Source organism: Rhizomucor pusillus (assembly GCF_041956525.1).
Source record: "Rhizomucor pusillus strain CBS 183.67 unplaced genomic scaffold VTP01scaffold_11, whole genome shotgun sequence".
Taxonomy (NCBI): Eukaryota; Fungi; Mucoromycota; class Mucoromycetes; order Mucorales; family Lichtheimiaceae; genus Rhizomucor; species Rhizomucor pusillus.
In genome coordinates, this window is record NW_027192153.1 from 69234 (window position 1) to 82335 (window position 13102).

The 13102-nt window shown below is 45.5% G+C and overlaps 6 protein-coding genes across 6 annotated transcripts; 3 read left to right on the forward strand and 3 right to left on the reverse strand.

Annotated features, from left to right (window-relative positions):
- Nucleotides 1–94: 94 nt before the first annotated feature.
- On the forward strand, nt 95–1325 carry VTP01DRAFT_1496 (uncharacterized protein; the record flags this gene model as incomplete). The annotated part of the gene is made up of 6 exons (XM_069379852.1): nt 95–226; nt 292–429; nt 485–558; nt 629–926; nt 985–1030; nt 1093–1325. 6 exons carry the CDS (start codon nt 95–97, stop codon nt 1323–1325), a joined length of 921 nt encoding a protein of 306 aa, XP_069237920.1.
- A 52-nt stretch (nt 1326–1377) lies between these two features.
- Nucleotides 1378–5756, reverse strand: VTP01DRAFT_1497 (uncharacterized protein; the record flags this gene model as incomplete). Its single annotated transcript, XM_069379853.1, has 9 exons — nt 1378–1717; nt 1779–2004; nt 2064–2295; nt 2355–2411; nt 2474–4773; nt 4831–5146; nt 5204–5412; nt 5472–5625; nt 5685–5756. 9 exons carry the CDS (start codon nt 5754–5756, stop codon nt 1378–1380), a joined length of 3906 nt encoding a protein of 1301 aa, XP_069237921.1.
- Nucleotides 5757–7423: 1667 nt separating this feature from the next.
- VTP01DRAFT_1498 (uncharacterized protein) lies at nt 7424–8916 on the forward strand (the record flags this gene model as incomplete). The annotated part of the gene is made up of 7 exons (XM_069379854.1): nt 7424–7444; nt 7516–7809; nt 7873–8176; nt 8239–8420; nt 8492–8621; nt 8676–8701; nt 8764–8916. 7 exons carry the CDS (start codon nt 7424–7426, stop codon nt 8914–8916), a joined length of 1110 nt encoding a protein of 369 aa, XP_069237922.1.
- Nucleotides 8917–9161: 245 nt separating this feature from the next.
- Nucleotides 9162–10617, reverse strand: VTP01DRAFT_1499 (uncharacterized protein; the record flags this gene model as incomplete). Its single annotated transcript, XM_069379855.1, has 7 exons — nt 9162–9221; nt 9277–9723; nt 9795–9908; nt 9968–10135; nt 10196–10318; nt 10382–10471; nt 10594–10617. 7 exons carry the CDS (start codon nt 10615–10617, stop codon nt 9162–9164), a joined length of 1026 nt encoding a protein of 341 aa, XP_069237923.1.
- Nucleotides 10618–10982: 365 nt separating this feature from the next.
- On the reverse strand, nt 10983–11716 carry VTP01DRAFT_1500 (uncharacterized protein; the record flags this gene model as incomplete). Its single annotated transcript, XM_069379858.1, has 4 exons — nt 10983–11166; nt 11248–11349; nt 11398–11492; nt 11561–11716. 4 exons carry the CDS (start codon nt 11714–11716, stop codon nt 10983–10985), a joined length of 537 nt encoding a protein of 178 aa, XP_069237924.1.
- A 541-nt stretch (nt 11717–12257) lies between these two features.
- Nucleotides 12258–13012, forward strand: VTP01DRAFT_1501 (60S ribosomal protein uL24; the record flags this gene model as incomplete). The annotated part of the gene is made up of 5 exons (XM_069379859.1): nt 12258–12273; nt 12420–12532; nt 12606–12747; nt 12809–12933; nt 13010–13012. The coding sequence occupies 5 exons, from the start codon at nt 12258–12260 to the stop codon at nt 13010–13012; spliced, it is 399 nt and encodes a 132-aa protein (XP_069237925.1).
- Nucleotides 13013–13102: the final 90 nt, after the last annotated feature.

Consider the following 13102-nt stretch of genomic DNA (forward strand, 5'->3'; position numbering starts at 1 on the left):
GGGGTGGTTAAGGAATGGGGATGGGGTGAATGTGAAACGGGGATATTGCTGCTGTGGCAGGTCCCGGGTTCAGACAGCGGCATCTTTCTTTTTTATGCAAGACTTTTCGACAACCTCTGCTGGCAGTCCATTGCGGTCACCGAGCTGCAGCAACGAAAGCGATGCTCTGACAACGCTCATTAGCGTCTTCCTATGCATTGGACTCGTAATCTCGTATATGCCTCAGGTATACAACTGGAAGATTCTTTGTCAATGTCAAACACTTGAAACGATTCAAGCTGTTCCCCATAGCATTATCGCATTATCGCGAACAAGACAAGCGAAGGATTCAGTTCATGGTTTTTGCTTTTGGGTGTAGTGTCTTCAACATCGAGTTTGTTCAACATTATCTTGCTGCAGTGGGATAGCATCGTATGCTGCAGATCGTTGGTGAGTTTTATGTGTGTGCGGCACGCAGCAGCTCGTTTTGACAGGTTTTTTGAAGTCTGCAGGTGCGTGTCTGCAAGGTCTCCTAGGAATCATCCAGATATTTCTTCAATGGGCCATGTTTAGTCTTGTGTAAGTTGCTGGCAAAGTTGTTGCGTATTTGCCCTATATCGTGTGTTACGACAGATTTTCGTCTCTCCAGTTTCGTCCTCTTCCTTGTCTATTTCCCCAAGAACAAGAAACAACCCGTTCCAGCGCCGGATTTGCCAACTAAAGTGCACGAGCTGTCTGACGAATGGCGCGGCTCGCTCATCGTTGCAGCCCTGTGTATCGGCCACTTGGCCATCTCGTTCTTTATCACGTTGATACTCTTGGCTGTGGTCGGCTCACCTACCGAGCATTGGCAAACAAACTATTGGGCCGGCTTTCTTGGTCTGCTAAGCATGTTTCTCGCATCTTTCCAGTATTTGCCTCAAATTATAAAGACATGGAAGCGCAAGGTACAAAGTTAACTATACTTTCGATTACTCCCACCGTTTTACTTATGATTTTCCGTAGGCAGTTGGTGCGCTCAGTATACCCATGATGCTTCTGCAAACACCAGGTCCTTTTTTGAACAGTGTCATTTCAGGTTATCGTAGGATACTTATCGAATGACAATTGTAGGCTCTGCCCTGTTTGTATACTCATTGGCTGTCCGTCCGGGTACCAACTGGACAGCCTGGATCACGTACTTGGTCACGGGTCTTTTACAAGGCACTCTGCTAGTAATGTGTATCGTGTGGCATTTCCGTAACAAACGTCTGGGCATCGATGATTTACACGGCACACCCGTTGATCAGGACGAACCCAGCGAGCATACTCCTCTTATATCCGAGCAGATTAATGCAAGAGCATAGTCATATATACCTTGTCGTCTGTATTAACAAATCAATGTTTTTATTTTTGCAATTATGCTCCTATGGTTTGCTTAATGATTTTTCGGCGAGTAGAGCATAGTTTGTCCAAAAAGACGGCTCGTTGGAATTGGTCAGCGCTTTGCTTAAAGGCAAGTTCTGTCCACGGTGCTTCTACGGTCACATTTGAAGCTTTCTGAGTAATAACTTTTGGCTCTTCTTCTTCCTCGTCATCAGCGCGGAAGCCAGATGTGCTCTTCAATGCCTTTGCCCTGTTCTGGCTCAATCGCAGTTCCGCCAACTTCTCTTCCATTTCTCGCAGGGAGTCTTGCTTCGTTCCCAATTCAGCTTCGATGTCACACAGTGTTCGGTACATTGCGTACAACGATGGAAAGCTACAAAGAAGAACAACATTTAGTCACTATCGCCGATTTGAGGATAGTTAAGAATTATTACCCATCCTCTTCGATAGGTTGCATTCGTAGCTTCTTCTTGAATTCATGCACTCGTCTTTCGAGAGTCTCCAGCTGCTTTTCACATGCTACCGAGCGAGCTTCTGCCCTCATCCATTTCTCTTGAGAATCTTCATCCACTTGGCGTTCTTGAAGCATTTTCTTCAGTACAGAATCTTGTTCTTTGCCTTCCTGGGAATATTGTTTGACATCTTCTATCTTTGCCTTTACTGATAAAAAGGAAGATCAGATACTCCCAATCCTTGGTTGAGTTCTCTTGAAAGCTTACGTTTGAGTAAATCTTCTTCGAGGTATCGAATAGATTGCTTTATGTTTTGGAATTTCGGTCCCATTTTTCGAGCATCGGATATAATTCCATCAAGCAGATCACCAAGACTGCGTGCATCGCCAACCTTCCATGAATCACCTGCTTTCTCCAAGTCCTCACGAGTCTTTGGAGATATTTGCTGAGAAGTTTGATTTCGAACCAGGGAGGAAATGTATTTGTATTTTTCTTCCAACTGTTGCCAGTAGGTCCAGTTAATCATACGGAAGAGATCATATTAATCACGCCATTTACCTTGTCAAATTGTTCAAGAACACTCAAATATGCTACTTCAAACTCGCGTGCCATGCCCTGATAAACAAAAGTTTTTGAGTTTTCAAAGCAAATCAAAAATTGGTGGTCATTATCTTTACCTCCTTCTCCGTGGGTTTGCGCAATGGCTTCTTTTCTTCAGTCTTCGGCTTAGCTCCAGCTTGCAAAGTCGTAGCAGGAGCTGACGGTGCAGGTGAAGTAGGCTTGGCGGGTTCTTTTGTTGTCGGTTCTGGTTTCGCTGTAGGAGGTGCGAAGCTAAAACCTGTAGAAGCGGATGTGGTAGATGGCTTTGCGGGTGCAGTTGGGGTGACTTTTGGAAGATTTGCATCAAAAGAACCAAAGCTGAATCCAGTGGACTTTTCTGTGGTGGTGGTTGTCGATGTCTTTGGTGAAGCTTCTGAAGCTTTGGGTGCAGCACCAAACGAAAAACCGGTGCTGGTAGGTTTGGATGTTGCTTCTTCAGCCTTCTCTTGAGGAGTCGCTTCAAAGGAGAAGCTTGTCGTGGAAGGCTTGATTTCTGGTTTTTGCTGTGTAGCTGCACCAAATGAGAAGCCAGTGGTTGCAGGTTTAGTCTCTGTCTTCGGTTGCGTCGCAGCACCAAACGAGAAACCGGTTACCGCTGGCTTACTTTCTCCTTTCTGTTGAGTTGCACCACCAAATGAGAAAGTAGGTGCTGCTGGTTTAGTTTCTGTCTTTTGCTTTGCAGCGTCACCAAAGGAGAAACTGGTCGCAGCAGTTGTAGCTGATGGTTTTGCAGTTTCCGTTGGAGCCTTCTCTTCTTTCTTCTGCGTTTCTGGTTCCTCTGCCTTGACCATTGTTGTCCCTTTCTTTTGCTCTGCTGGCTGACCAAAAGTAAATCCAGTACTTGGCTTTGCAGCCGTTTCCTCGGTTTTGACCTCTGGCTTAGCCTGTCCGAATGAGAAACCAGCAGTGGCAGGAGCAGTAGAAACCGGCTCTTCAGTCTTTACAGGCGTTGCTCCGAACAAAGTAGCTGGCTTCGTTTCCGTATCCTTCTCCTCAGTTGTGGCAGCAGCAGGTGGAGCGGTTCCGAAAGAAGTGGTACCAAAGGTTGGAGTAGTTCCGGCAGGAGCAGCAGGTTTCAGACCAGAAGAAGGAGCGACGGCGCCTGGGGCAGTGTTCTTTGCCAAAGAAGCAAATGATAGACCACTTGAAGGTTTGAAACCAGTTGTGCTCGTTGTAGTCGTGGTCTCTGTGGGCTTGCTTTCTGCAGTTCCACTGAGCAAATCACCAAAGGATTTTCCAGCTTGTTGCTGCGCCAATGCACCGAATGAGGTTGTGCTTCCGAACGTAGGTGCACTATCTGTTTTAGCCGTAGCTGCTCCGAAGGGCGACGAAGCCAGTTTGCCAGCAGCAGCTCCAAAGGAAGTGGTGCTGCCAAAGACGGGCGCTCCAGCTGCAGCACCGAAGGCTGTCGTGCTTCCAAAGGTTGGCGTCGTACCAGTTTGTGCAGCAGCAGGTTTCATTCCAAAGGAAGGCACCTTTGCGCCAGGCGTTGTGTTTTTTGCAAGAGATGCAAAAGAGAATCCGGAAGACCCTGTACCGGCACCAAAACCGGTTGCGGATGCTCCAAAACCAGTCTGCGCTGGCTTTGTCTCCTGTGTATTTCCACTTAGCAAGTCACTGAATGAGGAGCTGCTTTGATTAATAGCTGATCCAAAAGGACTGTTCGCAAAGCTGGAAGTTGCAGGCGTCGCTGTAGATGCTGTAGGAGCACCAAAAGCGGGAGCGCTTGGTGCCTCTGGTTTGGTTTGGACTGTGGGTCGAGCTGCCGGTTGCTTTGGTTCTTCGGTCTGCGTTGCCAACAAATCCTGCGCTTCCACCATTCCTTGGTATTTCTCGCCTTTCTTAGCTAATGCTTCATTGTAACAGTATTGTGCGCCGATATGGTCTTCATCGTTGAGATATATCAGCATCGGTACCGGTTTCACACCTTCGGTACTCTCGGCTGGATCGTAGGGTGGTAATTCTTCTGATACGCTGTAATCAATGGCGAGTCCTTTTGGAAACGTGTCCAAGTTCGTCTCTTCGGATAGCGGCATAGTGATCATGGATCCTTCAGGTAACAGCCATGTTGCCCATTCTCCAGTTTCGTCTTGTCCAATAACAGAAACATCTGACGTAGCATTGTCTGCAAGAATAATGACATACGGGACTTCTGGACTGAAATGCCGAATGCATTCAATGTACATGTGGCTACCGCGGTTATCACTATTGTAAACCGGTGTAACTTCGTCCATGAGCATATATCGGATCTCGTTCGAGTTCTTTGGCTTGCGATCGATGATGTAAGGGTCGTGGAAGTACATGTCGTCCTCGCTTTCGCGGATTTTTGAGTAGACGGCGAGGAAGATGTGGTTTTCGATCCAAAGGACAGAAAGAACTGCATATTAGGGTTAAGTACAGGTATGTATTTCATTTAACATCCAACACGACATACCAAATCTCGACTCTGGATCATCAAGGCTTTTTGGCATCTCGATTGAATCTTTAACTTGTCCCTGAGCGTCAAAATGCTCCAATATACCGTTTCTTCGACCGCACACAATTTGCTTGCCCTTTGGTGACCAAGACATTGCTGTAACATCATCTCGCGGTATAGTTGCGATTGTTGATCCTGTAGTGATATCGATGAATATAGATTGGTTGTTCTTAAGACGCACTGCTGCTATGTGCGGGAGCGCATCCGGATTAGGTCTCAGCTCAAGGATATCAGCGGCGAGTTGGAAAGACGTTTTCGGTTGGGCATTTTCACGCTACATAGTATGGTTATCTTAGATAATATCATCAAAATGCAACTTGAAAAGAAATACCTGTTGAAAAACGTCTTTTGCATCGTATATAAGAACATGTCCTCCCTCAATGGCAACAATGATTTGGCGTTCGTCAGCGTTTAATCGAAGATGGTGTACGGCTCCTTTATCGATCTTGATTGACACTTTATCTTCCAAAATATTCATCCCACCCTTTTCTGACGTTTTGAAGATCTTGAGTATTGACTTTGTGGAGCCAAAGACGAAACCTAACAGGTTGCATAAGCGCACGATCAAAGATCGCAGTAGAATCGTTTGCGTTCCGTACCCTCAGGTGTTCCTGCGACAAAGTATCCAAACTTTGAAGAGCATGCCAGCAGCGTCGCCTCAGCCGGGTATCTTGCTGGATCAAGTCGTCCTCCTTGACCTTCTTGCTGCAAAGTAATTTTGGCATCGGGAACTATGCTGGTGAATTTGAAATGCTGCGGACACCATGTATCAGCAATGAGCAAAAAAAATGGACGATCCAACTGAAAACTACCTCTGAATCCTTTTGCGCTGGTTCATTCTCTGCTGCAGCGTCGTTGTCTGCAAGTAATTCGAATTGATTCATTTCGATACGCAGAAAGTAGAGTAGAGCGAAGGCGGGCTTCAACGCGTTCCCTTCAATGTCTTGAAATTCGTGACCGCATTCAGCAATCAGCTTTAAGGCATGTCCGCCTTCCTCGGTTGACCGCAAGTATGCGAGATATGTATCCACTGTTAAAATTGATATTTTTCTGCAGAGAACCTGTTTAATTTAAAAGGGTGAAGAAAGATAGCTTTCATAGGATTATCCTTTTTTTTCCTGCCGCGCTGAGCAATCATCTTAATTCTTCTATATATCATGCTGAAAAGCACGTGAGTTCTTGTAGATCAATGCCTTCCTACAATTACTCTTCATCCAGGACTACATTTTTTAGAACAGTTTAAATAGTGTTCAAAAGTTTGTGATTTATCAATTGCAATATAGTCAATGGCATAGCAGAGTTCAACAATGATACACAATGGTATAACCTCTTACCTGCTGATAACTGCCCGTAGTGACAAATGGAGATTTCTCATGCAGCATTTACAGTATACGATTTGACGGACTTGATTCATGACTCTGGCCTCGTCATATTATGTAGTCACTATTGATGGTGCAAGGTCTGATTACCCATGGCAATATTTGATCTACATACTTGCTGCATTACTGCATAAGAAGCATACAAAGCAAAGTGGATAAGTTGATATTGATTATGTACCAGTGATCGTCGGATGAACTCTTCCGATAGCCGTCATTCCAAATAGTTTAAAAGGGCATATAGCAATGACATCCTTCTCTGAACAACTGTTTTATATGAGTAGTAAAACAGTTTCTCATCCGCCGTTGCTTTCTGAAACTAAATTAGCGACTCGAGAGCATCAAGGAACATCAATTTATCACGCCAGGAAGGCGGCAAGTTGATGTACGGCTCGAGAGCTCGAGTTATTCCGAGGAATGGGATAGTTGGTTGACAAAGAGGACGTACAAATGGAAGGGCGGGGGCGGTCTCCGAATATTAAGAGAGTCCAGACACTTGCTGAAAAAGCACAATCTTAATATTCGGGAGCTTGGGTCGGATACTCTCGTTGCCAACACATATCCTGATGAAATCATGTAATCATGTACCAGGACATTGTATCATTGAGCACTGATTACTCGTTAGCACTGCGAGTTAGCGCATTTTACTTTTTGTGTAGACATACAATGAGCAGACGCAGCAGGATCGGATTCAAGGACAATTGACGCAAGCACGAGGAGAGGACCGGAGATCAAACTGCTGCCTTTGCTTACACCGACTTTGACGGATCTGCACACGCACGTTGCTGACAATTCATTTATTCGCTATTGCTATACGTGAGTGTTAAATTTCCTGCGATAAAGAGCAACCAGTTAGTTTCTGACCGGGAATGGACTCAATGTGGAATCGATCAGAACGCGCGACTTGTCATGACAGTTCTAGCTAGTCTCCAGTGACTTGCGTAACTTTTAATAACATAGGACGTACGAAAAAAGAAAACAGGGTAATCAAAAGCTTGTGTTACCATCCACAAAAAAGGAAGGAAACGAGGCTGATGAACGGAGGACAGGGGAAACAATCTCTACGCTGTGCCTTGAGAGTATTTTCTACAGTGCTCCAGGGCCCCGGGAGCGCTTTTTTCCCTTCTTCCTTCTTTCTCCTTTTCTTCTTTTCTTTTTCTCGCTCCTCCTATCACATGGTTACTACGGAGAAGATAGTATGAACATCCTTTCTTGCATCTTAGTCACTGTTAAACCTATCATCCAACCACTTGTTTTCTTGTAACAGGGCCGCAGGATCAGCCAGTCGAAATGGACAAAGATATACATTGCGCTTGCGTTGTTGCAGGGCATCATTATTATAGCAATTCAGGCAGCTATTGCGAGTCAAAACACCTCGCAGGGCAACAGTCTCCCATCAGAATCACAGTCTTCGGGTTTGTTCGGCACCAATAGCAGTAGTAACAATGCACAGCTTTACGACGATATCGACAGCGCCCGCGACCGGCTGGACCGGATAAAGTGGGAGAACGTAGCATTCATTGGATTTCAGATCTGGTTTGTGGGCATGGCGTTCGATGCGGTGAGTGGGGACGGCAGCAGCAAAAAACAAATAAAGTTTGTGTTTTAACGCCGAAACGACAAGACGGTTTATCAAAACGCAGCTGAAGTAATTGCATTGGCTCTGCTAAACATTGTATGTGCCATACTTGGCGGCCTCGAAGTGATGGACGGCAAACGCTGGCTGGCAGTCTTAAAATCAGTTGTCAACCAAGACCCTTCCCTCGGAGTGACAACAACCTACCTGCAAACCGCCTTTTATCTCGAGATTGTCCTCACCGTCCTCTTAATTCTGTTCGCGCTCGTCTTTGCCTACGTATCCTACGAGGTCGTGCGCGAATTTGGATGGGTTATCTACAAAAAGATCGGCCCGGACGTTGCAGTGCAAAGTGAGTTAATTCAACTGCAAACAAAGATGTACAACTAGAAAACTCATCAATTTTTTACTTAGAAATGTATCGCATTGTGCAATTCTTCGTGCTCGCGCTTAAAATCGACATTTTCATCGAATTCTTGGTATCGGTATTTTACTTTATTCAGTTCGCACTGGACGCTGGCTTCCAGTGGGATACATGGGTGATGCTTATCGTTACTATTTTCATGCTGCCCATGCTGTATTTTGGTCGTATGACGGTACGCTTGACCTCACCCGACGTACATAGTAGACTATATGCACTGAACCATCCGATGCCCGAATCATGTAGGTTGCGGCAGAGAGCCATGCACGCATGCTGTTATTTGTCCTATTCCAGTTCATCGTCGTTTTTGAATTCATTCTGGTGCTGCGACAGACACTGACACCTGATAATTACTGGTACACGTGGATTTGCTTTGGTAAGTGTAACGCACTAGGATTATTCCAGAAATTGGATATTAACACAGATATAGTGGTCCTGGGTATGGTGTTCGCCTTGGTAAGTTAATGAACGTCGATTGATCTCAAGTGTTGTAGCTCCTTTTTGACCTCACTCTATAGGGGTCTGCCATTTTGGGAGTATGGTGCATGCATAATTTTGATAAAGGCCTGGCGCCATATGTGCAGCGCGGCGAACGCAAAAAGGAACAGATGGCTCAGCAGGAAATGCGCGATCAAGCGTCAGTAACGTCCTGGCGTATAGATGATGATTAAGTCTATCTACAAAGTATCTTAACTCTGTTACTTTTCATTGTACTCATACCAACATCAGTGCTTTTTCAATACCCTCATCTTCGACCCCCAGAAGTTTCATTACTCCATTTCACGCACGTTTAACTCCCTTTCAATGTCTCTGCAGAGTAGCTTATTTCGCTTAAACTGCCCTAGTCCTCCTACCCAAGCAACAGAAGAAAAAATAGATGTACAAGCAATTTTTTAGTTATCTGCATCTCTTTGATTTATTGTTCGCGTTGCTGCTTGATAGAGGCCAGAGCTTGTTCACGAAGTCTTGCCACCTCCTACTAATATCATAAGTTTCCTTCCTCTTACATGTTTCTAGTCTCTATATCATACATCATATTCTTCTCGCTGCATCGAACGCTCCTCTGCTCGCATAGAATCTTTGTCAAGCGAGCGACTTCTTGATCTACTAGCGCTGCTAGGCCTTGGCGAGAGTCGTCTTCGTGGCGTGCTAGGACTGCGGCGTCTCCTGTCTGGGGATGTCGGGCTATACAAGTTCTCATTTCTATCTCTGGAACGACTTCGACTCTCACGTCGAGAACGACGAGAGAAGCTGTATTCTCTGCGACGATTAGGACTGTAACTAGGACTACGACTACGGCTGCGATCACGATATCTCGATCGACGATCCCTATCCCGAGATCGGCTTCGATCATAGTCATGATATCTGGAGGATCGGTTGCCGCGATAGCGCGAGCTTCTGTCTGGTGAAATCGAGCGGGATCGACCGCGTCTGCGAGCTGGGGATCGACTGCGAATGTATCTAGGAGGACGATCATCCTACATGTGCCAACACCCATTCGTCAGTCTTTTCATCGCACATTTGTGTTTGGAATAAGCCTGGTACATACAAAGCGAGATCGACGCGGACGTTGCTGTTCTAAATCTTCAATTTCTTGCTGTTTCCGTCTGCGAATATTCTCCATAACTTCATTGCGACGTGCATCCCTGCTTCTGGCTTCCTCCTTTTCGGATGAATTAGCATATATCTGTGATCGATAAGGCACAGTCATTTAAACAATACCTTTCTCTTCAAAATCTCCTGTTTCTTTTGTTCCAAAAATACTGGTGGGACGCCGCCAACAGCATTCTGTGCACTCAAAAGTAAGCGCCAGAGTTCTAGGATGAATTGTTGCGTGTTCTTTTCGAGGAAACCTGTCAAGTTGATTTGCATCATTTTCGGGTCTGGATTCTGCATAAACAGTACCGTTATATTCCTGCAAAGACGTTTCTGACAAGGGACTCTAAGTACCTCTTCTTCAAGAAGACCATAGGCAAAATCAATAACCACTTCGTCCTCAAATCCCAACAACTCTGTGATGCGCTGGCTGATCCATGGCCTCATAACATCCAACTTGACCTTCTTCATGTCCACCTTGGAACGTGTGCGTGTTAATTCCAGTATACCCTGAAGTTAACAACAACTTGCAATATATACCTTCTCATCGAATTCAGGTGGAAACTTCATTGATTTTAAAAGTTTCTTTTGTTTGTTACTGAATCGGCTGTCCTGATCAGCACTCGTTCCCTAGAGGCAAATCGTGTTGGTTTCCACTGCTCAGATGAGAAAGACGACCCGTTACGAATATGGGTCGACGATTGAGAATCTCGATTACGCGCAACGAAGAGACTCTCTGTTGACAAATTTACCTTGAAGAATCCTGCATCGCCCATTGCGTGTTTGGAAGAAGAAAGCAGCTTAAGGTCACCTGAACTCCGTTCCCAACTTTTTGCCTGCCACCCATTTTCTCAAAGGATACATTTTCGCACCTGCATGTTTTTTTGCCATGCAGTTCACACTGAACCTTTATTGCTTATTATTCAGTGTGATAAGAGAAGTGGTGCGACACGACTATCGTTCGTGTCATGGGTGATATCGACGAGCTGCTCTGGTGTCAAGATTGGTCGTTTTAGTGCAGAATGTTTCTCATTGGATGGTGTCCGAATGCACGCACACTTTCTGGAAGTAAACCGATGTGATTCAAGCAATATCTGCAGCAGACGGCTTTGCATTTTGGTCGCGGACGTCGGTTGCAGCCTCAGAACTTGTCGCTCTTGTTGTCTGTCCTTACAAACCAGTACATGGCTTCGGAATGTAAGGTGCATAAGTAGAAATCTACACGCAGGCAGCGACCAAATGGAGGTATCAAGCAAAATCCGGGAACCGAGACCTTGAAATTAACGGGAATCCACTGTAGTAATACATAGGTCTGCTTAGGGTCACTACAAACTCATTCCGGCTCTGTTGAGGCTAATAATTATTTTTATTAGGTTTGGATCTCAAAACCATTTGGGTTGACCTACTACCGGAATAGACGCCGTTGGTCTAGTTGATAAAGATTGGGCTCAACACTGGATCCATAATTCGTGATGAGCTCCATTTCGAATATTGGCACTTTATTGATGCTGCCTTCGTTAGCATCTTGAACCGAGAATGCATTGCACGCCACTCACCAATTAAATAAGACATTGAGTATACTTATGTCTTCTTCCGTTGCTTCTTGCATTAGCATAGCCAGTTCAAAGTGTGCCTTGACGCGTGATATGATCTAGCTTTAAGATCCTGGACCCGAATAAGAAATATAGCATGTTTCTGTATCTAGATTGCTATGCTTACTTGGATTATTTTCTTGATGGAAAGGGAAAGTCCACCTGCGACTTCCAGGGACAGATCAAGGTACGTGTCCCGCACTTCACTGCATAAATCTTCCAGATTTTCGGTGCTGATCGATTTTGCGAATTGGTCGCCGTTTGAGTTCGGCACAAAGAGCATAAAATGGATAGTGCCCTTAATCCTCTGTTATTGATGTGTGCTTGCTTGAACTTCAAACGGAACGAATTATCTTATCCGTATTCGTTCGTATAACTTTTTCGCTCGTTTGTATTCGCTCGAGTAATTCGTTGGCGAAGGTGCGCATACTTTTTAGATTGCTTCGGGTACTGCCCTTGGTAAGTCGAACTTTCTCGTGAAGGCTGTTCAGTCTTATTTTGAGTCGAGCATAACGGCCTTGTTACGGTATTTGCCAGACAGCCCGCCTCAGTCGGTGTCCGGTTGTTGTTGACAAAGTATTGACATATTTCAAAAGAAAGGTACCATATGGTATGCGGAAAAGCTTCATGTCATAGTTTTGTTGAACGTGGTCATAGCAATCGATACGCTTGCGTGGAGACTCGAACCTGAAAACTTAGATGTAGGCATCCTTGCTTTCAAGTATTGACCATAAAAGGCAATTCCATTCTCCGAACGAGATTACTATGACAACGCCAAGCAGACCTTGGGAAGCTCCCCCTCTTCATTTTTGCACGCGCCAGCCATGAAGTTCAGTGCTGGTGAGTACCTATTGCAACTGGCAGGGCATGATACTGTTGCGGCGATGCAGGATGGATATATAGCGGATCGATGATGAAACGGATGGATGGACGGTCGCCTCGAGAGCAGCAGCATCGTAGTAACATTTCGACTCCTCCCACATTAGATGTTAGCTCTTCTCGCCGCAAGTGCAGAAAGGCACACTTCTCGGCCCCCTCGCACATTCGCCGCAAGCTTATGAGCTCCCCCTTGTCCAAGGAGCTTCGCGAAAAGTACAACGTAAGACGCCCACGCCCACGCCCACTTTAACAACGATCATGCTCAAATTTTAACGCATCGGCTTTGTATATAGACTCGCTCCATTCCTATCCGCAAGGACGACGAAGTTTTGGTTGTTCGCGGTAGCTTGAAGGGCCGTGAGGGCAAGGTTGTCCAGGTCTACCGTAAGAAGTGGGTCATCCACATTGAGCGCGTCAACCGCGAGAAGGTCAACGGTACGTATTGGTGCTGGAGGAGGAAATCATGCATAGGAATGCTTATCCGTTTGTTTATCAGGTGCCACTGTCCCCATTGGCATTCACCCCTCCAACGTTGTTGTCACCAAGCTCAAGATCGACAAGAGCCGTCAGGCCATCCTTGACCGCAAGGACCGCTCCAAGAAGACCCAGGCTATGGAACAGGTATGCCAATTGAAATGAAACTATATTTCTCTTGGTTTATACTCATTGCATCTTGTATCTTCTCTTCAAACTACAGTAAATTAGTATGTTCCAGCGTGCTTGAACTCAATAAAACTGCATTCTTTTTGCTGTAAAACCTTTGTGTTACCTTGAAGTAGACCGACGCAGT